Source organism: Eschrichtius robustus, chromosome 8 (genome assembly GCF_028021215.1).
Source record: "Eschrichtius robustus isolate mEscRob2 chromosome 8, mEscRob2.pri, whole genome shotgun sequence".
Taxonomy (NCBI): Eukaryota; Metazoa; Chordata; class Mammalia; order Artiodactyla; family Eschrichtiidae; genus Eschrichtius; species Eschrichtius robustus.
Window position 1 is genome coordinate 49,098,613 of NC_090831.1, and position 23,929 is coordinate 49,122,541.

General features: G+C 33.5%; 1 protein-coding gene across 1 annotated transcript in view; it reads right to left on the minus strand.

Annotated features, from left to right (window-relative positions):
- LOC137768831 (protein piccolo) overlaps positions 1-23,929 on the minus strand; it is a 362,658-nt gene that overhangs the window by 140,477 nt on the left and 198,252 nt on the right. Inside the window, exons 7-9 of the mRNA XM_068550459.1 lie at positions 14,355-16,542; positions 8,916-9,052; positions 3,015-3,105 (exon numbers count right to left, since the gene is read on the minus strand). Coding sequence (XP_068406560.1) covers positions 3,015-3,105; positions 8,916-9,052; positions 14,355-16,542 — 2,416 coding nt within the window. The remainder of the gene's footprint in view (positions 1-3,014; positions 3,106-8,915; positions 9,053-14,354; positions 16,543-23,929) is intronic.

Sequence of the window (23,929 nt, forward strand, 5' to 3'; positions counted from 1 at the left end):
TCTTATCTGTTATATACAGTCTGTTGTGATGTCACACATCAATTAATCTCTGAGAAACTCTACTGTACATTCACAGGAAAATAAGAGTGCAAAAGGCAAATGCTACCTTAGCATTACTATGAAAATAATTTTGACCTTGAAAACCCCCTGAAAGAATCTTGGGTACCATGAGGTTCCCAGCTCATACTCTGACAACCACATAGTAGAAAGAATTAAGAAAAAACAACAACAAACTTTCTATTCCTGTCTGCTATTTTGAAATTACTTTTGCTTCCAATAAATAGAAATATATTTTTTCCTTTTCTGTGAGGTATGCTGGTTTCATATAATTCTTATAAAATATTTTAATGCTAGACCCATTTAGAATGGTCTATTAAAATACTAAAAAAGATATATTTTATTTCTACTTTCGATGGGTTTATATAACCAAAATGAAAATTTACTAACGACAATTTCCCCCTCTGTTTAGGAGAGCAGAAATACTACATTTTATTCTTCTCTCCTTCCTTGATTATATCCTTATCTTTTTGACAAAGGCAGTTAAATTATTAGCTTAGATAGCTTTTTCACTATTGATGAAGCTATTGGACACTGCTGTTTTTCTCTAAATGTGAGAGACAAACAGGAATTTAATTATTTTTTATTATGAAAAATTTCATACATATAAAAAAGTAGCGACAAGACTATAATAAAACCCAGTGTGGTTGATCTTCCAGCTCCAACAATTAATCAAATCATGGTCAGTTTTGTCCCATCTATTTCTTTACCACTCTCTACACAGCTAATTGTGAAGCAAATTCCACACAAGACATTGTTTCATATGTAAATATTTTAGTATGCATCTCTAAAAGATGTATTCCATTTTTAATTAAAACATTAACATAAAAATGACACTGATAGCTACGAATAACTTTAGTGTCACCAAACATTTAGTCACTCAAACTAAGTTTTTGGTAGACCAGCAAATAACAGAGATTAGCCAGGAGTGTAAACGTTCTATGCCAGGGTTTGCCTACTAACCTCAAATTTCTGGAGGCTGTTTGCTAAAAATTGCCATTTCTGGTTCTAGTCTTGCATATACATGCATTTAAATCCCTTTCAGGTACTTAAGACTTATCTGAAGACAATACAAATTGCTTCAAAACGTTTACTCTAGAATGAGATCGTGCTATCGCAGGACACATGGCAAATCTATTCAGTAGTAACGCAGGGTAAATACAACAAGGAAAATATTTTTATTATTATTTTAGGCAAATATCAAAATAAAAAGGAGCATGCAGAGAGATAATATAATACACTAGTAAATTTACCATTCAAAACTATAGTCCTCTTTTCTCATTTTGCAAAATCTATATACAGAGGAAACTGAATTTAGTTTTCAGACTAGAATATTTATAAAAAGAAATCAATAGCTCTTATTTATGTTACTCTTATATTTTAAAATAAAAATTATTATTTTTTCTTAATTGTAGTAAAAGAAAACAAATTTAAAAAATTTTCCTAATTGTAGTAAAAGAAAAATTAAAATAAGCTGCAAAAGAAAAATGATAAGGTTGAGGGGATAATTACTTTGACATAGTATATTAATAGTAATACAACTAGAAGACAGACACATTGATATAGAGTCCTGATGATTTAGTAAAAATGTTTTGAAGATTTTTTTTGTACTCCCTGAAAAAAATAATTTTGGTATTGCTAGAAAGTATTATGTTGTTTTGCTTTATGAGCTGGAGGGAACTGAAATAGTTTGTAGCAGGTAGTTATTTCTACAAAAAGAGTGCCTGGATTTTAAGGCTCACCCCTGGAACGTTCATTAGTACTTAAAATACAGTCTGCATGCAATAAAATCTTGAAAGGTTGAATTATCTATCTCCGGCAGAAGAAAAATTACCCAATCTTACAAGAAAAACAACAGTATTAGGCTGTAAATCGATTCATTCTCTATGAAAATAAAGAGAGGACAATCGCTCAAAGCAAAACCTGTTCCACATCTACATTCTCTAGGGTCTAAAATCTGCAAGGAACAACAGGAAGAACACTGAAGAAATATCTATTTTTTATTCTCTATCAGTCCTTAAAAAAAAAAAAACCCTCCAACACATAGGCCATGTTAGATATACCACCTATACATATATCCATATATATTCATGAATATTTTCTGTTGATGTACGGTGTCTATGAAACAAAGGGTGAGAATATAGGGAAATACTTGAGTGAGAATACAGGTAATTTTCATATTTTAAAAATTTATTAACTTTGACAAAATTTATACTTCCATCTCACAGATAGAGAACTTTTTATTTGTAAACTAAATGCAACTTGAGATCTGGAATAGATTCTGCACCAGAAAAAAAAAATTAGTGGGGAAACTCAAAATTTGGATAAGGCTTGTAGATATTTCAGTACTATCATATTAATGTTGATTTCTTGTTTTGATCATTTTTTGTGGTTAGACAGATGTTAACATTAGTGAAACTGGGTAAAGGGTGGGCAAAAGAACTGACTGTGTTATTTTCTGGGAGTCCAAAGTATTTCAAAATAAGTTTAAAATTTCTGTCATAAGTTTGGTTTACAGAAGAACACAAACAAATAAAAATCAGCAAAATTGATAATCTTCAAATTGGTAAGGTATAGGGGAATCTATTCTTTAGAAAAATTCAAGTTAGCTTTCTACTTTCTGTGTAAGAATGTTTCATGCTCCTATGACCATATTACTCAACGGTGCAATAATTATGGAGCATTGTAATGTCATGCACATTTTTAAAAATGAAGATAATAGAATGATCTAATTATATATGCCATTTAGTAATGTATCATACTAATGATTATGCCATTATTGTCTTTTATATTCAAATGCACACAGCCTGCTTATTTTTTGAAATTTTCCAATACGCAAGTTTTGACATAAAAAGTGGTGTTTTCTAAAATTTAATGAGTCATCTAAACTGAAATTCAAATACATATCTCAGTGCGACATTAAAGTGAAAAGAACTAGATTATTTGATTTCCTTTACCTGAAACTGTGTGATCCTTGCAGTCTCTTGTTATTTTTATCCTTGCATGAGGAAAGATGTACTGCACAGTTTTCCCGTTCATCTGTATAATCTAAGACGTACATGTGATAAGGTGAAAAAGCAATGTTAAAGAGACTTAAAAGGCAATTTACAGAATTCACTTTTTTTTTTTTTCAAAGCACATTGATTCAATCAATGAAAATATATTAGAAGACTCTCAAATGATGACAATTTTAAGCATTTAATACTACACAATGACGTTACTGGTTTCTGAGTTCATTATAGTCTTTATGTTTACAACCAGTTTCTCTTGCAAACTGATTTGTTGTGTTTGGAAAATCAACGAGCACATGTAACACCTAAAGGATGTCTGTTACTATGGTAGTGCATAGTAGTGATGACAGTGGATAGAGGAAGTATATGGAAAATTGATATCTGCTGATTTTGTTTTGGACAGCCTAGAAATAGGCATTGTCAATTTTCAGCAATCAAGTGATTCTAAGGGAGAAAAGCTAGAGAAGATCCTCATACTCTGCATCTCTATCACTCTACTAGGAATGCATATTTATGTCATTTTGATTTCAATGTGGAATTTTGCTTCTCCTGAGCACATCTACCAGCAGTTTCAATGTATACCTGATGCTGAGACTAATTCTGTATAAATAAATCAAATCTTTGCTCATTCTAATATTTTCTGAAGCCTTCTTTGTATGCAAAGGTGTTACTTCTCATTTACTTCTGATGTTCCTTCGGGTAGAAGAAACAACACTCAAAGTTCCTGTTACAAGTCTGTGACTTCAATTCTCATTACTGAGACTTGAACATGAGAATACTATAGACTGCATTATTGCTGTTTCCACCTGGCAAAATGAGGTTTCTGAAACAACAGTAAATTAGCAAATCCAAACCTATGTTTTATATTTTATGGAATTTGGCTTTCAAAAGAGATTTGTGAAATAATGAAAGAAAGAAATAGTAAAATATTTATATACCTATATTAATAGGATTTTATTAGGATAGAATCTTATATTTATCACCTCAGGAGAATTTTTGACTATAATTACAAATGAAATAATAGTAAAGAGACATTCAATACTACCAATTTCAGAATACGCTTAAGAAGTGTTTGGGACTACCAAACCAAAATATTAAACAGAATTTAGAACTAAAGGGATCTACATTTTGTGAAGGAAGATTCCTTGGAATACTCTTGTGATACTGTGTCTTTGAAAATCCATCAGTAAAACTACTAGACTTCTGGATTTTAAAAGGAAAATGTAGTAAAAAAATACAAACTTAAATTATAGCCTTTAGCTTTTATTCTCTTCGGCAAAGAATAAGCTTAATCAGGTCTCTGATGGATATAAAACACTCCCCAGTCAACAGGAGAATCCCGTCAAGTCCAAGAATATTATATGAATTCTGCAAAGTAAAGCTAAAGTACTGTTTGCAAGATTGTAAAAATATTATGGTCAGTGTAATCCGTCAATCTTGATAATTTATACTGATGCTAACTTTGTATACCACTGAAAACCTTGTATATATTCATAACAAAAGAGTGTGCATTTTCCTCTTTTCTTCCACACTCTTGCCTCCTATTCTGTCTGTTTCTCTTTCTTACTTTCTCTCCTGGCCTCCTTACTTTCCCTCCCTTCGTCTTTTCTCCTTCTTCTACTTTCCTTCTTCCTCTCCTCCTCTCCTTCCTCCGTCCCCTAATCTGCATTTAAAGATCTTTACTTTTTACTAAAAATCAAACCATGTGCATTGAAAATCCTATAACTATTAGATATAACTCAACTTTACTTTGTTACTGTAGATAATTCATTAAAATTATGGATATTATTTCATTTTACTTCAAATATCTTCTAATTTCACTTGGTCAAAAATAAACTAAGAAAACACAATTTTGCCTTTTGTTATTCTGTCTAATTCTCCAGTCTAGGGAGAAGTTGATATAATCTCATAGTCCCCCTCTTGCATAGTCTAGAAGAGTAATCAGGTTTCCGAAATGTTTCATCAGTTTTATCAACTAGTCCCTACTGCCTTTCAATATGTATCTATGATGATATTAAGTAGAAGGTATGTTAAGCATCTTCATTTCCATGAATATTGCTTTCAGAGCATCTCATAGGATCTCCTGTAATTTCAGAGACTGTCTACAGTCAGCTTCATGAATTCAATTAATCAATTAGAAACATTAAACTGCCTCAATTTTGATCAATGTGACCAAGAGTCTGAGGAAAGCAGAAGTATCCATCTCCCATGTTTGCACTAGCTGGATATTAGCTTTTTTCTAACCAACACAGGTAAGTGTTGAGAGAGTTCTCTAGCAGATGAAGTCTTAGGGCAGGTGTTGCTTTTGCCAACTAAGAGTAGGAACAAGGCCAGAGGGCAGGACTGATGTCAAGTAGTGCCTCATACCTATCCCCACGAGCCAGGTTTCTGATAGCATAGTCTTTTGATGATTCTGCATTGACAGAACTATCACCTGTATGCCACCAAGAAAAAGAGTTTCTCCTCTTCCCTACCTACAAATATTTCAAGAGAAATTATGTTCATGAACTGGCCCTTCATACTTATGAAATAACAACTCTTGTGTTAATATATCTTTTATTTATACAGACATTCATGCTTTCCCTCACCTAAATACCTTGTATGACAGATGCAGGGGACAGAGTGCCCTTCTGGGGATCCAAGCCCTGTGTTAGGCACTGCATAGATACCACGGTGGATGGAAGAGAGAGCACTTGCTCTCTAAAAGCTCGTAGACCAAGACACAGTGCATGGAGTGCTACTGGAGCACAAAGGAAGAACACTTGTGGGGAGGTGGTGGTAGTAGTGTCAGAGAAGGCTCCTTGCAAGATGAGGCATGTACATGGAGACCTGAGTGATGAATAGGGTTAGCCAAGAGAAGAGAGGAGGGGGAATGTTCAGGAAGAGGAAACAAGACATTCAAAAGCCCAGAAGAAAGAGAAAGAGTGGCTCTTTCAGAGGAGCTCAACGTACCGCAATATAGCGGTTGCGTGGGAATTGCACAAGGCATGGGCATTAGTGCAGAGTGAAGGCATTTTGTACTAGTAGAGAAATGTTGACCCTTGTAACAACCCTGTGAAGGGTATTAGTCCTATTTATAGATGAAGTGACTGAAAAAAATTAAAAAAAAAAAAGAAAGGCGTCAGGTGATCTGTTCAATTCACAAAGCAGAGTTGAATTTCTACTGAACAGTGCAGAGGTTAAACATAAATATATATATTTGAAAGGAAACAAATATATTTTTGCAGATTTGGTTTATTTTTATGGTTTATATGATTTTGAGTCTAACTTCAGAAATACTCTTCAATTTCTCTAATGTATATTTACATTAAATATTTTTAAAGCAGACAAATTAGTGCTTGCATCAGTCAATTTGGTTTTATTACTTCTGCCTCCAGAACATTTTATGAACATAAATTCTTATTATGCATAAGTTTTCAAATAAAAGCAGCTGGACTTATTGGTACCAAGAGTTCAATATTACCTTTTTGTGATTAAATATGCAAAGAAGTGACTAAAACAAGAATGCTATTTTGCGATCCCTTCTAGACCAAAATATAGTTTTGATGAGTTAATGAGGAAGACGGTATTTGAAGACAAATATTAATGTAAAAAAGCATGAATTTTGAACTTTATATAAATGTAATCAAAGCATATGTTGTCTTCAATAAAGCTTTTATTTAGAGAAATCTATAAAGCAAAACAAAGAAATTATTGTCACAAAGTCAGTATATTTTCTACTTGTTTGGGAGAAGTTTAAAATTACAATCTGCAAAGGGCACTTGGAGGTTTCAGTGGGCAGAAAATCCTCCCTTTCTTTGTTTGTGTGGTGGTTATATGGCTGTTTACTTTATAACTAGTTTATAATTCTACATATTTTCAGTTTTGAGTATTGCAGTTTTTTTGTTTGTATGTTAGATAACAAAATACAAATGTAAAAAATAACTTTTAGCAAGAAAATACACATTATTACATTTACCTGTATATAATTCTAACAAGGATCCTTACATTTTCTATGTTATCAAACAAAGAAATTAATTAAATGATTCTCAAATATAGCCACTCTAATTTTGGTATTATATTGCTCTATAATTAAACATGATGTGCTATGTCTTCAGTGAACCAAAATCATAAATCTGTAGATGTAACAGAAAATTATGAACAAAAAAGTCATTAGGAATATTTGTTTAATCTACATACAATAAAATAGAATTTTAGAAAATATTTTTGGGGATGGACACAGATTATTTTAAAATATATCCTGTAGAATATTATTTGGATAAATTAGTTGGACAAGACTATTCTGATTGGATCCTCAGAAGTTTTGGGAAATAATTGTATGCAAGTTATTATTTTTTTTAGCTCTTCAGTTTTTATAGTTCATCTTAGTAGGATTTCTTTAAAGGATTTGTGTTTTCATTAACTTGATCTAGGTTTGTCAGAAATAGTAAACTTCAGAGAAACAAACAAGATGGGTAAGATATAACAAGTAAGTCATTACAGAGAGATTCCTATAATAAAAAAAATTCAAGGAAATTATTTTCAATTGACAAATTGATTGTTTTAGTAATTGTAGATAAGAGGTAAATTGAAATTTTTAAACATGTTCAGAATGATTTTAATCCTTTAGTTTTCTCACTTCTGAGCTAGATCTATTCTAGATCTAGAATACTTACAATATACAGAGAAGAACAGATTTCTATAAAATATGATAGCATCTAGAAAAACAAAATAAAATTCTGAGAAAACATTCAGAACAATTCTGAAAAATTTAGAACAAAATTCTGAGAAAAGAAAATTCTAATCAGCTGGAAATTTGTCTATGAAAACTGAAACTGCTTAGGAAAAAATCAAATCTAAGACCATAGATAATATCTTTTGGACAGTACTTATACATGTAAAAGTCTTGTTTTCTTTTATACCTTAATGTGACAAACACTGAATTATAGCAAATTCATATGGTTCTTCTTTGTTGTTCAAAATATAGTTGTCATTTACATCAATGAATCATTAATCAGACAGGGATGATTTAGGAGTTAATGTACATGATATAAGTAACTATCTCTTTGTGGGTATTTTAATGATCATAATGAATATACAGTCTGCAAAAATCTGATCTGTTAAGGCAACTGATTTAAGGCCACGTGGCTTACCAGAGGAACCTCCCTCAGGTTACCCAACTGTTAATCTCCTAAGATCTACCAAAATTCAATTCAAACATCACCACATTTGTTCTAAAGTGAATAAGATCATGAATTATGATATTATATTTATGTAATAGTGAATAGTACCTCTAAGTTTAAGTTGTTCACCTATAAATAGGTATTAATAAAACATACTTTATGAAAGTTGTTCTGAAGATAAAATCCAAAAATGAATGTAAAACAAAAAAACACTTCCACATAATAGACCCTAAAACATCATCCCTTCACCCCCAACTGACGCCTTCCCTGTCCCCAGCTGACTTGCTTTGGTCATCCTCTTATGTGCTTGACACCTGAACATACTGTTATCGGAGAACACTGAAATTGCCCAAATCTATTTCACCCAATATTCTGTAAACTCTTCAGAAGCTTCATGTATTCTCTGTGTATGGCAGTGTTGGGTATGTTGTACAAACTTAATTATCCGTTAGAGGAAAAAAATCTCTTAAATTGCCTTGGTAGAAGCATCATGGTTATGCTGCGATGTCAGTCATGGCTGATGAAGTAAGGTTACTTAATACTTTAAGATACTGAAAAGAAAAATCATTTGTGAACTTGATTGACAAAAGTCCCATTCATTGCAGGATAACTGAGACCATTTTAGGATGAAATGAATCTTTTTTTTTTAATAAATCTGAAAGAGATTGCTCAATATAGCACTTACTTGCTCTTGATGTTGACTGAGTGGTCTAGAATGGACCAACCTTTCTGGCAGTTTTCGATCCAGACCGTGTCCATTTTCCAAACGAGACTCCCTGGGTTTGTCAAACCAATCTGTTTCTTCACGACGCAGGTGATAGGCTTTGGAGACCAAGGAAACATCAAACATTGCAACTCTAACTAATACAGATGACAGAGGGCAGCAGATGTTCTGAAGTACCAACATGCTCCAGGCTCATTAATCATTCATGCATTTCAAGCACAATTCCCAACAGGATCAGAAAAATCATTTCCAGTATTATGTTAAAATTTTTGTACCATGGAATAACCTAGAAAAAATGATGTGCCACCTGTGAAACTTTTCAAAGCAAAATAAAACAAAATTTAAATTTAGATTAGGTGAAAGAAGAAATTTGGACAGTGATTGAATAAATAAATGAACAATGAATATTTCTCAAAGGTCATTCTATTCAACCTCAGTCCATCAGTTCCACCTCCTCACCTTTCCCCACTAGCCATCACCAAAATCCAAGGAAAATATATTCCTTGAATACAGAAGATTCTGTTATTTTCCCACTCTCCTATCAACCCAGTACCACTATGGCTTTGGACATCAAGTGAGCATTTTTTGAAAACATGACATTTCTATGACATCCATAAATAAACAAAAGCATTTATTTTTAGGAGAATCCCAGGTATCACTGCTGGGAACATGTGTGCCATAATCACCTGGTAGCCTAATACTAAAAATATATCTATTAGAATTTTTTATTAAAAATTAAACAATTATTTTCTGTGGGATCACAGATTTAGGAATTAATGAGTTGGTTGACTGCTTTTTGTACTTAAAATGTGCCAAAACTTGACATCTTAAAATACTTTTTTGAAAATACAACCATATTTGAGTATATAAATATTATTTAAAAATCTTCATCCCATTCAGTTCTTAGTACTTCCAAGGTCTTTTTCTTATTTAGTGCCCCCAAATCACTGTTTACCTAATATACAGAATTTGACTTTATATAATTTTATTCTTTGTAAAAGGATCCCTAAATAATAGTCTCTGGAAATACATTCTTGCTTCCTAAATGGCAGATGGAGTACCCCTTCTCAGGTGCTCATCCTGAAAGATCTGTTGATGATGCTATCAACCTATGCCTTCTTGAAACTCTAGCTTCTACAATGCCATACTATTGAGTGTTCCTCTCTATCTCATTACAGGTCTCTTTCTGCCTACATCACTGACTTCTCTTCTACTACTTTCTCCCAAGACTTTTTCCCAGGCAATTTCCGTTAGTTCTTTACTGGAAGGGCTGGCAAACCCATAGCATATACAGCATTACTCACCTCTACACCTCCCGTGATCTTGGTCAACGCCACTGATTAACCACAGCACTTTCCCCGAATAAACACAGAATGATAGATGATGTCTCATAATTTAGTCAGTCTTAGATTTGAGGAAATACGATACATACCTGGTTTGTGGTTGCATATGTACTTATCTGATCTCCCCTGTTAGACTCTAAGCTGCCTGAGGGTAAGGCTCACGTCTTCTTTTGTTGTTTTGTTTTTTTTTTTCCTCCCTCAATACTAAAAACAATGCCTTGCAAATGCCATAATATTCATTAAATATTCAGGAAATGAATGAAACATAGGAAAATTAGTCATCAACTAAAGAAAGCTAAATATCCTAATTATGATAAGCACATGTTAAAATAAATATTAATTTGTCCCTTGAATCTCATTAATAGTTACACAATCTTTTCTCACAATCTACTCAATATTTATTATAGTTTTTCATAGTTTTAATTTGACACCAAGTGACTAAATTTATGAAAGAAATATTTAATATAAACTTGATAAGTAAATAGAAAATCCATTATTTAATCATCAGTCTCTAAAACTTATTAGATTATCAACAAACATACTAATCATTTTATATTAATTTTTGTATATCTTTATTACATATTTCTCATAAAAAAATAGTCTATACTGATTTTAATAAATGACTATCTTGGATAATGCACTACATGATTTCACTTGAATATACAACTTTGCTTAATGCATTTAAAATAACAATCCTTTAAAATGTTTCCTTGGTTGTGTCTATACAGATAAGGCAGAATCTCAACCTGATATAAATTTTGTCAATTTATTTCCGATTCTGATGACATACTTTGATTGTCTGTTATGTCTTATAATGACTCTATACGTAACCAAGTTAGGATGGCTAGCATGCTTTGCATAGGAATTTGTAGATCAACGAAGAAAAACCAGATTAAATAAATCTGTTCTTATGTTGGATTCTGTCTTCATCATTTACAGCAAGTTGGACATAAATGCTAATTGTTTATAACTGCAATTGTCTGATCTGCTATGGTAGATCCGAACTTTAAAAACTAAATTTTATAATAATATTTTCCAAATTAAATAGTTTTGCTGGAGATGAACATCCCCTCGTTTTAAGCCATTGATATTTTCTTTTCTTAAATGTAAAATGCAAGAAAGCTATTTTGGGGTCTAGCATTATTCACATTATTGACTGTAACAATAGTTATACGAACAGCTTACTTCTATTCCGTATGAAATTTTCATTGGAATTTTTTTTAAAAGACCGTATATACCGATGCTTTTTTTTTTTTTTTTTTTAACATGGAGTATATTTTGAAAGAATGTTTTCAACAAAATATTTGCAGTTGTAGAAATACAACTTGACTGTTTCTAGTTTAGTTTTTCTCTTAACCAGGAATGGATATTAAGGTGTAGACTTCAAGCTGGTGGTCATAAATAGTATGCAACATAAATTATGCCTACCTAGCTTATACCTCAAATGAGATATTTCAAAATTAATTGGAGTTATATAGAATACATCTGAAAAACATCCTGTTGGCTATAACCTAGAGTTTGAGTTCAGATAAATTTGCTTTGTTTACATGATACTAAATAGCCTGTTGGAATGTTATACTTTTCAAAGTTGTTTTAGTATCATTCAAACACTTTCTACTTTTTTTCTTAATTACCCAAGGAATCCAAGATTTCAAAAGAAAAGCAGACCACTGTTCACCAGAAGAAAAGTGATATGCTTATGAGAGACAAACACAAAGAAAATAGATAACATTTTAAAACATACATCTTTTAAAGATAATCACAATTCACACACATAATATCACATATGTAATTCAGTTTGTTATAGTTTTCCTTTGTATAATTCTATATCAACATGATTTTTATGACTAAATTTCTTGTCTGCTTAATTTAAAAATACATTTTAACTCAATTTGATTTTGTGTAAATTTCATTTTAATTGTTTACTTCTCTGGTGCCATCGTTACATATTTCATAATTTTGTATGCTGCATGATGTCTCATCCAAATTAGTTTAAATAATTTTCTGGAGATTAACATGCTTTTTTTTAAGCTGATGATATTTCCAAATACTTACCAAATTGTATTTGATAAGTATTTTTTGATGTGTCTTGATATTTTATCAAAACAAGTTTTCATAGTCTTTGATGACTATGAGTACACATCATCCAAACATATAAATGAGAAATAAAAATTTGGTTATTTTTACATGGTTGTACGTAAATGACTGCCGTATTTTGGAATATCTAGAAACATCTGTATGTCTGGAACCATGTTGGCAAAACATCTGTGATGAATAAATCAATTTGTCAAATTCTCTCCAGGTATATGTTCATCATGCACACACAGATTTTAGGTGTTTAGTTATGTGATTGACCTGTTAGTTTTTCTTTTACTTTGCTATTTTACAGAGACAATTATTGAAGAGCCTTTTTATTCTTCTGCAGCAGTCACTTCATATATATATTTATATACATATATAATGTGTGTAAAATGTGGATTGTGCAAAAAGAAAAAAAATGTTTCTGCATTATATAACTTACTTAACTATGTAGATTGATTCAAACAATCGGCTAAATAAAAAAAACCACACAGAGTGTTTTATTTAATTGGCTGGTTATCAATAAAAAATGGTCAATCCAATAGCCTGTAGAGAATAAAACAAATCAGGAAGGGACTAGTCTTTTGGGATTTCACTAGAAAAAGCAGTCTCTCCTTCAGATCCAGTGATTACCTTAGTCCTGATCAAACCTACATTTGAACTTCTAAAATCATATTCGTGTCTAGATACAGAAGAAAGAAAATCCTTTTCGTGAAAACATATTTTCCTGTAAGTCCTCAGGGAAAATGTTAGACTTAAAATAAGAGATGTTCATATTAACTTAGTGCTCTGCAATCTCTAAAGCCATGAAGTAATACATTTTTATTTGATGAGAAATATTTTATTTTTAGGACTCAAACCACACCTACATTCAAATGTATACCACGGAGGGGGAAAAAAAAAAAAGAACCAAGTGTCATGAGTCCTCTTGGCATGGGCAAGACTTCACATCTCTGTACCTGTCCAACCTTGTCTTCAAATTTAGACTTGGTCTAGGTCATTTTCTAAAATTCTTATGGTTCTATATAACTAAACAAAGCAAATTACCATAAACCAGTTTTTAGTTAAGTATGTACTTGCCATAAATCTCTTGTTCAATATGAAAAACTAGTAATGACAATTTAGGGCAAAAAAAAAAGGAATAATGCAAAAAGCAAAGCCATGGAAAAGGCTAACTGAACACACAAGGAAGGCTTCAGCTCAAATAGCTAAATTCACAAAAGCAGTGTACAAATTTCCAATTTTAAAATCTAAACAATGCTTCATACATATTCACAAGCATGTGGATAATACTGTTATTTATTGTCAAAACCATATTTAGTACTAAGCTTTCTAGTATGTAATGCAAAATGTACAAACTTGTCAATTATGACATTCATAGTGAAAGAGATTAAAATACAAACCTTTTATTTAAGTAGAATTATAAAACTCTACATTATGTTAACATCAGGGACTTATTTGAAAGTTCTCAAAAAGAGAACATTCTCTGAATTAATGAACACTGATCTCACAAAATGACATAAATAATTTTCTATTACAGAGTCTAGCAGAATAGTACTTAATGGCTCAAAACCTTAATCATTTCACAAACTGAAAGAAACTAATAACTTTAAAAATGCCTTTTAAAAAAATAAAAGAAACATACAATGAAAATATTTCCAACTATAGATTTAAAGGATGACCATATTTTATTGACACAATTATTTGGTAATGGTTTTGGAAAAGTGGACACCAAACAAATCAAGCAAACAACCAAGAAACAACAGTAAAAGAATAAACTAAAAAGAAATAAAGAAGAGCATGCTACGAAATCTATACACAAGATAAAATTTCCATTTACAAGAAATAAAATTGAAGTAAACATGCAAAAGACGCACCAAGAAAAGTAGAATACGTCCTTGGAGAAGGAAAATTAAACATGCAGAAACACAAGAGTTTGAGTTTTGAGAGTAACAAGGTAGCGTGAGGCCCAATTTACCTTCACTGTCTGACATGGCATGTTGGAAGTCATCCATGATGAAAGCTATGTCACGATCGTAGCCTCGAGTCCGTGATTCTTCTCTCATGTGTTGTTGAACTTCAGGCAATGAGTGACTTGATCCAAACTGATCCCTGGTGTCTGCAGAAATTGGTGGCAGGGGTCCAGCTGCAGCCCTGGCCATTCCCATTGGCTGGCCAACAGGACTGAGTGGACTTTCCTCCTCAGAATTCTGGGCCACAATTGGTATTCTTCCTCTACTCTGGCTAATCGGCAAACTGGTAGGCTTAGTTCTGCCAGAGGGTGATGCATGACTAAAGGAAACATCTAGAGCTTCCGCCTCTTGAGTTTTCAGTCTTAGAGAAGAGCTGGAAGAATCTCTTTTAATTGATAAATCAAGCCCATAGACAGAGGAAGGTCTGGAAGAAGGTCTGGACCTGCTGCCACTGCTGTATGGCTTATCTGCTTCATCCTGCAGAGCGGACCGTATGGTATTTCCTAATGTGCCCAGCCCTGTGCCAAGAGATGATCCCAAAAATTTGTGTTGGTCTGTAATATTTTTTCTGAGGCCAAAAGTGATATCATCTTGAAGAAGCCTTGCCCTGGAAGAAATGCCACCAATAGATGAACTGCTAGAAGTCATATAGCTCGAATAATCTGGTTCAAGGTCTCTACTTTCTTGAATAGGTGAAAATTTGGACATTTTAGGGTCAATTAGTGATTTCTTATGCTTTGACTGCTTTTGATAAAGTATGGCTGCTGGCAGTTGTTTTGCTGCTTGTTTTTCAAGTGTGAGTCTACTAATGCTATACTTTTCAGATTTTGGAAAATGTCTATAGCTAGTATCGGCATGGTAATAATGGGAAAGACCAGCGAGGTGATCTAAGCTCTCTGCCCCTCTACGGAATTCCTGTTTAATCTGATGTTTCAGAAGCTTTAACTCATAAGGATCCTCCACTGGGTCTTCCTCTGCTTTCACATAACTATGCAATCTGGAAGAAGTCTGCAGAGGTGCTAGGAAATCTGTCACTTCTTGAGACCTACGTGTCTCAGTGGTTCGAAGGAGACGGTCTGTTTTTGACAGATCTTTTTCATGAAGGCTAAACGCAGTGCTTAAAGCGGCTGTTCCTTTGGTAATCTCTCCAATGTCATCAATTAAGACATAATTTCGTGGAGTATGATGGTCAATATCTGCATAGAAAGAATCTGCAGATATGCTTGATATTGGGCTGCTTGCCATGCTACTTCTTTCCTCCAATCCTATTCTCAAGTCTAAGCTGTTGTACTTACTACCAAGGTGGGAAACAGCATATGTATTATCAGTAGAAACAGGTGCTATCATCAGGGGTTGGTTGCGAATCACCTCATAGTTTGAAGTTATCTTGGGCTCCAGATATAGTGCAGTTTGCCGGGGCTTTTGTTGTATCACCATCATCTGTGATGGTAACTGATAAGCAGGTTGTGGTGTTGGTGTAGGTTGAGCTTGAGGTGTGAAGGACATCGTTGCCACAGCTTGGAAGGTTGGCTGAGTCTGATAAGGTGAAACTTCCTGATGGTACAGAGTCTGTTGCTCAAAGTGGGATTGTTGGGTGTATGGGGTGGGTGCTTGGGTAGGAAGTGCAGGGGAAGAGTATTGGTATTGGGTGTAAGGACTTGTAGGAGGAACTAGCTGAGATTCTGTTTGGGTTTGTGGTGGTATAAACTGGCTGAACTCAGTTTGGGGAGCAGTTCTCGGTCGCTCTATGCCATGCTGACTTTCGATCCGGGTTGGTCTGGTGCTGCTGACCTCACTGTCAGACATGTAATCACGATCCTCAGCTACCCCCTGGAGGTAGGCTCTCTCCCTCTTTTCTCTCTCCTTTAACAATGCCTCTTTTCTCCTGTTAATCCCCATTTCCAGGTACCGTAACTTGGCATCAATCTCCTTCTCTTCCTCATCAAGTTCTGCTTGTTTTTTTCTAAGCTTTGCAGATTCCCTCTCCACAAGATCGAGCTCTCTGTCTATATCCTGGAGAATCTTGGCTCGTGCCATCGTGTTGGTTCTGCAGATCCTTCTCCTGGAAACTGTGCCCACTGTGCTGTATGTTGACTGAGTTCCTGTGGAGGTCTCCTCGGGAGGTGGGTTTGGCAGAGTTCTCTTCACTTTTTTCTGAGTGCCAGAGGGTGTCATGGTTTGAGAACCTTTTGTCTGTAATTAAGTAAACAAAATACAGTACTTTATCATCAAGGAAAAAAAGTAAAAGGTCAAAAAAACCATAATTTACATTTAAATAAAAGTGAGTTCATATATGTTTTAGCTATGAGCACATAATAAAATAAAAATTCTACACATACTTTCAAGTATTAGTCACAAATGCAGTTAACTGAAAAATAATTTTCCTCTTCTTGGTAAATTGATTATTTATTATTACAACTTTGTAACATTAGAATTGAGTTCTGAAATCGAGCACAGAGTACACTGCTAGGCAGGATTATATTTTAGTTAGACTCTTAGGAGAACTCTTAAACACTCATTTTCCACCCTATTTAATATACATAATATTACTTACTGAAGGTATGCCCAGAGTATTTGCGTTAACTATCTAAAGTTTAAGTTATATTTGTTGAAGATGTTCATTGTCCTGTTCAATTGTTTGCTTCTATCTTCCCATTCCTACTTTCACCCCCTGAAGTGACTATCATTCCTATTCCAATCATGAAATGTTTTGAAATGAAATCCTCTCATTCGCTACTGTCTTTTTTTCCCCAAGAGTTATCTGAACCAATTTCCTATTTAATCTTTCAATATTTTTCTGACTATTTGAGTTTTCTATTTTCTTTCAATGCTATTATTCTTTAGTAATTTCAGCTTCTTCTTAATGCTTTAGTAACTTCTACATGAAGCAAAAGGAAGTGACTATAAACGATTCAAAAACTCATTAAAATCTTAAAAAAAAATCAGATAAAGTTTATCAGTGATTTGTCAGATATTTTCAATTTTATTTGGTTAATTTGTCATAAACTTGCATTCTAAGAATCACTGGTCTTGAGAATCATGCAATTTTAGAATATCAGAAGACATGAGAGATCATTTTGACTATCATTTTGACTAAGCTGATATACTCAGTTACCCAACCATGTAGCAGCATATTCACAACTAGATCTCAGGCCTTCTGCCTTCTAGTTGCATATTCTTTACTTTTTTCTTCTTACTAATAATACAAAGACCTTAATTCTTCCCTTTTTCCCAATCACCAAAAATCAAGGACCACAAAATAACAAAAAGTATATGGGAATTATGTCTAATTAATTATATCATATTTGTCCAAGACCTTGTACTTTTATTGCCTTTTTACTACTCCCAAATTTGTTACCTTGGTGTTTTTTATCTGTTTTCTGTTATTTTTCTGCTCCATTTATCGACCTAATTGTTTAATAGAAATTATAATCAGAAGCAATATCCTAAAGATCAATTGAGGTTTATGTGTATTTCTGAAATTTTAAATATCTGAATGCAAATTCACAATGAATAAATGTTGTGAGCTTGTAAAATATGGCAGAGTGATTTTGAAATCGTAGCTTATTCATCCTCACAGAGAAATCTCAAGGAATATGGGGAATTGGAACGACAAAGGCAGCTGTTTGGCATGTGATTTATTCTCTCTCACCCTCAATTATTTTCATTGTATTTAATACTCACAATCAAGTCATAGGGTTGTTATGAAGAGCAAATGAGACCTCTGTGTAAAATATTTAGTACACATTGTAGGCAGTCACTAAGTATTATTTCCTTGTAAAATCCCCTTATTTCTACAGAAAACTGTGGAATTTGGCAAATTCATATTCCAAATATTTTAAAAAACTGTTTTTTTTGAATAAATGAATGTACATGTTATGCTTTTTAATATCAAGTGACCATAATAAAATAGTAATAAAATTAAAATTGAAATCTTACAACTACTTAATAATTTTCCAAAATACTAACATATATGTCTTCTATTTATTAAAAGTTTTTCACAATAATCTTTTCAGTTCTCTGAATATAATGGAGCTCAACAGGAGGCTGAAATTAATGACTGTTTCTTTTCCTAGACTAGCATTTGGTAGATTTGGTATATGCATTAAGAGTTTTCAAATTTAAGATGTTCATGTGTACTACATGATGGTGGTTGTGAGATTGTTTGAGAAAGAGTGTTTAAGTGCATTACTCTGAAAATGTAATGGCATTGCATAATATGAAGACATTTGAAAAGTCTTACTTTGAAAGTAAGAATTCTCCTCCCTACCAAAGGAGGTCAAAAATGCACATGAATTAATGTAACACTAAAAGCTGACGCAGAGAGAAAGCACACAGAACAGAGACGGTAACAGTGGAATGGAGTAAATAGAGAGAATGAAAGAAATTTCTGGGGTGGACGCACACATTTTGAAAATTAATTAAAAAAAAAAAAACTGAAGGCATCCATTAAATGGGTGCATATATTTGTTGAATGAAAGAATGAAGAAATGAAAGGGTAAAATAAGAACTTGTGATTTTTTGGTGTGTTACTATTTTTAAAAATTCTGAATCAAGAAGTGAATTTCCGAGAATTCACTGTGTGGAATGAGAGGAAAGATACGAAAACACAAGAAAGATAAAACTACGAGGAACTGTAAAAATGACTATAGTATTAAGAGTAATGGTTATAATGAACTGGAAACTGATAGTAGTTCTTACTATTTATTGCTCATACATTTATGCAATTTCTCTTAACTTTATGTTTAACAGTTTATAGTTCTCACTTGAGGGAGTGTGCTTAGTCATGCTCATTTTTTTGCAGTTTTATAAAATCCTAGGTTAAAGAATCTTTCCAGGTATTAGGGATTTCTAATTATCTTTCAGGGTTGCAAATATTTAATGATCCATGACTTATGTTTATTAATATTTTGTGTGCCACGGATGTGAGTCATGGAAACAAGTGACGAAGTTGGTTGGTAGAAGCTAGATACTTACTGAGTTAGTCTAGCTAACTACTCAGTCTCCACAAATCGAAATAGGTTTGCTGTTCTTTCTTGATAACAAAGTTGGAGACTCATCAAGGTCTCAACCATATTCTTCCCAAATGACAGGAAGTGTAACACTGATTGAAAGCTTAGTGTCTCAGGCCAGACTTAGAGTTTCAATCCTGGCTCTGCCTTTACCAGCTGTGAGACCTTTAGCAAGTTGCTTAAACTCCCTGGGCCTCAGTTTTCCTATATGTAGAGGAGGTCAATATTTATTGTTATATTATTGGTTTGGCTAAGGAGTAAATCAGTTAAAACAAGAATCTAGATTAGTTATAATCCAGAGGACAGACAGAAATATAGTAGAGAACTTAAAGTGATGCATTGCCAACTTATAATTTAAAAAGAACAGCCTTCTGAGACAATAAATAACTTCTAAACTGACTATTTAACTCTAATCTAAACAATATAATGTAAAATAAGAGTAGAGAACCCCAAAACAGAGAATCGAAACAAAACAATATAATTGCTTAGAAAAGATCAAGAGATGTATAAAAGAAAGTTTATCACGATTAAAGGCGATGCAGTTGGAGGCCATGATTAGAGACAACAACAACAATCTAGAAAAATCTTGGTGTTTAATAAGATTTTCTTTCCTTGATGACTAGCTTGGTAAAAGTTTTCAGACAGATCTGGTGCTCTTAATCTGAAAAATAATTGTACTAAGTAACTGTAAAATATTTTAAAATAGCTGTGCAAATAACAGACCAAGGGAAAAGAACAGAAAGTCCTAAGAATAGAATGGAGGTTGAGGAAGACTGGAAGAAAATCTAATTTCAACTGCAATACCCAGGAGGTAACAGTGTTAAAAAGCAAACAAGCTCCAGCAGAAGTTTTGCTGTCCAAAGTTATTTTAAACAACATTCTCCTTGGGGGCATCCAGTTATACCACGCATCTTATATGGTAAAGGAAATAAATTTTTCCTTGTTCTGAGGTGTCAGGGTTATTAATAAAAATAACAATAGCTAAGGTATATGGATACACTATCCTGAGGACTTTAAATATACATATGTGCATTATCCCACTGTTAAAATAATCTAAGCTCAATCTAAGAATGAGAAAAGTTGAACAAGCAAAAATAGATGCTAGACCAAAATTATTCATCGACTGCTATATATAATAAATATGGCAAAATTCAATTTATTTATTTATTCCAGGAGTTTGCTTAGTATAATTCTAAAATGCATTTTTCTAGATAATAAAGGCACAGAGCTAAGAGGTAAGAGATAGAATGAACACAAACCTTATTCTCAAAAAACTCATGAATCAGGAATATTTTTTAGGATGTTGTATGAAGAAACTACCTCAGCCTTTTGCTAAATAGCTCTTATGTCAGTATCAGAGATACCCTTCTAAATCACTGTATCACTAGAGAGACTTTGGAATGTATTTTTCATTTTATAAATACAGAAAGCTATACCTGCTACTGGAAATCAATGTTCGTCATGATAATATCTTCAATTTTTAAGTTTGTTCTTTCAGTTAAGCAGGAATGATTTTTATGAAGTCCCTGTACTTTTAGATAATGAGAAATGTAGATTCACTTCCAAACAGTATAATTCCACATAGATTTATAGATAAATAAGATACTTTGATACAGACAAATATCATATAATTTTCTAGAGAAAACATAACCTCTTAAAGATCATCTATATAAAAAGTCAGAAGGTGAATTAGAGGAGTATATAAAGAGTGTATTGGGACCCAGAATAAGAAGGATTTACTTTCACCTCGGGCAAGGAAAAATGGATTAAGACATAGCAGAAAGCCTGGGTATTGAAGAAGGGACTGGACTTAAACAGGAGAATACTTTCTATGTGGAGGGAATAGTATAAAATGTAAATTTCATAGAAACACCCAGGATTATCTGGTTTAACTTCAGCCTGGTGATGCATTAATACCTGTGAGATGGAAACACATACAGAGAGGGGTTCTATGCAAACAGGAAGAGGAAAAATAGAGAAGCAAATAATAAAATTTAAATGTAAAATATATTACATATATATAATTTATACGTAAAATATATACTATATATGTTATATATAATTACATATGTATTATATATATACTATATAAAGCCCTTGAAATCTATCTATATTAAAATCTCCACTCATTCATTTTCCTTTTCTTTCTTTCTTTCTTTATTTTTTTTTACAGATGGAAAAGGCAACCCAGGTTGTTACATAGTGGTCAAATTAACTCCAATACCATGTGAAGTACCAGGACAAACCATCAAACTGTAAATGTGCAATCATTGGCAATGACCTGCAATGCAGTGCACTGGGTAGCAAGCACTGTGGCTTCATCAAAGAGAAAACTGTGACAGCCCAATTTAGTTTCCTTCAGTGATAATGTGGCAGTCCACACAGATAACATAGAAACAGAAACTACAATCTCGCAGGGCTTCAGCAAAACATTTTACATTGTCCCTTGACACAGTCGCCAACAAAGTTTTGGACTTAAGAATGGAAAGTGTTCATATAATTTGCCAGGGATCTGCATGCAGACTATGACTATTCATGGTCCAGCATCAATTTAAGTAACTAATTAATGTTTCTTAACCTTGGCACTATTGACATTTTTTCCAGATGGTTCTATGTCGGGGTTGGGATGGCTGTTTTGTGCATTGTAGGATGTTTAGTGGAAACTCTGGCCTCTACCCACCAGATACCATCAGCATATCCTACCCCAGTCCTGTCAATCAAAAATTCCACTATGCACTGTCAAATATCTCTACGGGGAGAGGGAGGCAAAACAGTCACTGGTTGAAAACAACTGATGTCGGAGGATATACAAGATGATGTCTTCAGAAAGAGATCACTGATCTACTGTCATTTAGCTTACGTACTGATGAAGACTGCTAGTATTTGTATGTCACAGTGCCTTAGTCTGAATGGACAAGACAGGGACATCGATGATGTCTTGAAAAAGAGAGCTCTTGGGATAAAGGGTGGAAGAAAAAGCGATATTACAGGCTATGGTAACAATCTGAGCAAATTAATAAAATATATTAGATTATTTTGTCTTGTTATAGATTTGTTTTATGATCCTAAAATTAATCCCTGTATTTGATAGGATAATTCTCACCTTTTGGATTAACATGAACTAATATGCAGAAGATATTCAACCAAGTTTTAAAAAACACAGTTTTATTAGAGAACAGGAAGAAAAAAACAGATGCCTAAAACTATAAGAATGTCTCTTCAGTGCAGAAGATTAATCTTTCTAGCTTAACCTCATAAAAATCTTGGGAAATTTTCCACAGCTGCAATAACTAAGGAAAAATCAGAGGATAATGAATTGCCAGTCTGATTGAAAAATTATGTAAATGCTAGATCTTTGTTAAAAGTTGCTTTTTACTCTGAGTTCAAAAGAAGGATCAATGGTGTAATTTAAAAGGGATTACAAACTTAGGAGGAAATACAGGTATTTAGTTTGAGAAATTAATTACCAGAATCACTAAGGGAGATCGATTGGATAGCTAACCTCAATTTTAAAATGGAGAAATCCTTGCCATCTTAAAAATAATTTAAGAAAAAAGAATTGAAACAGTAACCATAAAAACCAAAAACACCTATCTGATAGCTCAGTGAAAAAATCTAAGAACATGCTTATTGTTTACTGTACTGACTACTGAGATTACGAGTAAGACACGGTCCCTGCCCTTCAATTGTGCAGTATGAATACAGAACTGGAGGACAGAAAATGCTCTCAGAGTCATCTGTCTCACCTTATTGGGAGTTCTCCTCATTCAGGGCCTGCATTTACTTTGAATATGAGAGTAAGTCTTTGTCTTGGTAAGAAGAATACTACTCATACATACTATGTGCTCTCTGGTATTTTTACTTCTGCCCTGTACCTGGTCGTTCCTTCTTCTTAGCGTATAAACATTATCTGTCTATAACGATCTGTGGCTCTTAGTATTAGGCAGGTAGATGAAATGTCTAGGATATTTTCCCCTTCAAACAAGACAGCTCTTTAAAATATATGAACATTGGTTAGCATACTCCTTTAACTTTGGAAAGTTAGGATGGAGGATGAAGATGAAGCTGTAAGATAAACACAAGGCTGCAAGCTGGAAGATATGACTACACGTCCTTCCTTGAAAAAGGACTAGAAGCAGTTTCACTCTCTGAAATGTCAATGAAAGCATTAATTCACCTTTGAGGGGTCTCCCTACCCCAATATCTACAGTTTCCAGTTTTGAGACAAAATAGCAGTTGAATATAAAAATATTCAGCATTCTATCCTATACATTGTATCATTAATAATGTGTTCCCTTGGGGCTTCCCTGGTGGCGCAGTGGTTGGGAATCTGCCTGCTAATGCAGGGGACACGGGTTCGAGCCCTGGTCTGGGAAGATCCCACGTGCCGCGGAGCAACTGGGCCCGTGAGCCACAACTACTGAGCCTGCGCGTCCGGAGCCTGTGCTCCGCAACAAGAGAGGCCGCGATAGTGAGAGGCCCGCGCACCGCGATGAAGAGCGGCCCCCGCTTGCCGCAACTAGAGAAAGCCCTCGCACAGAAACGAAGACCCAACACAGCCAAAAATA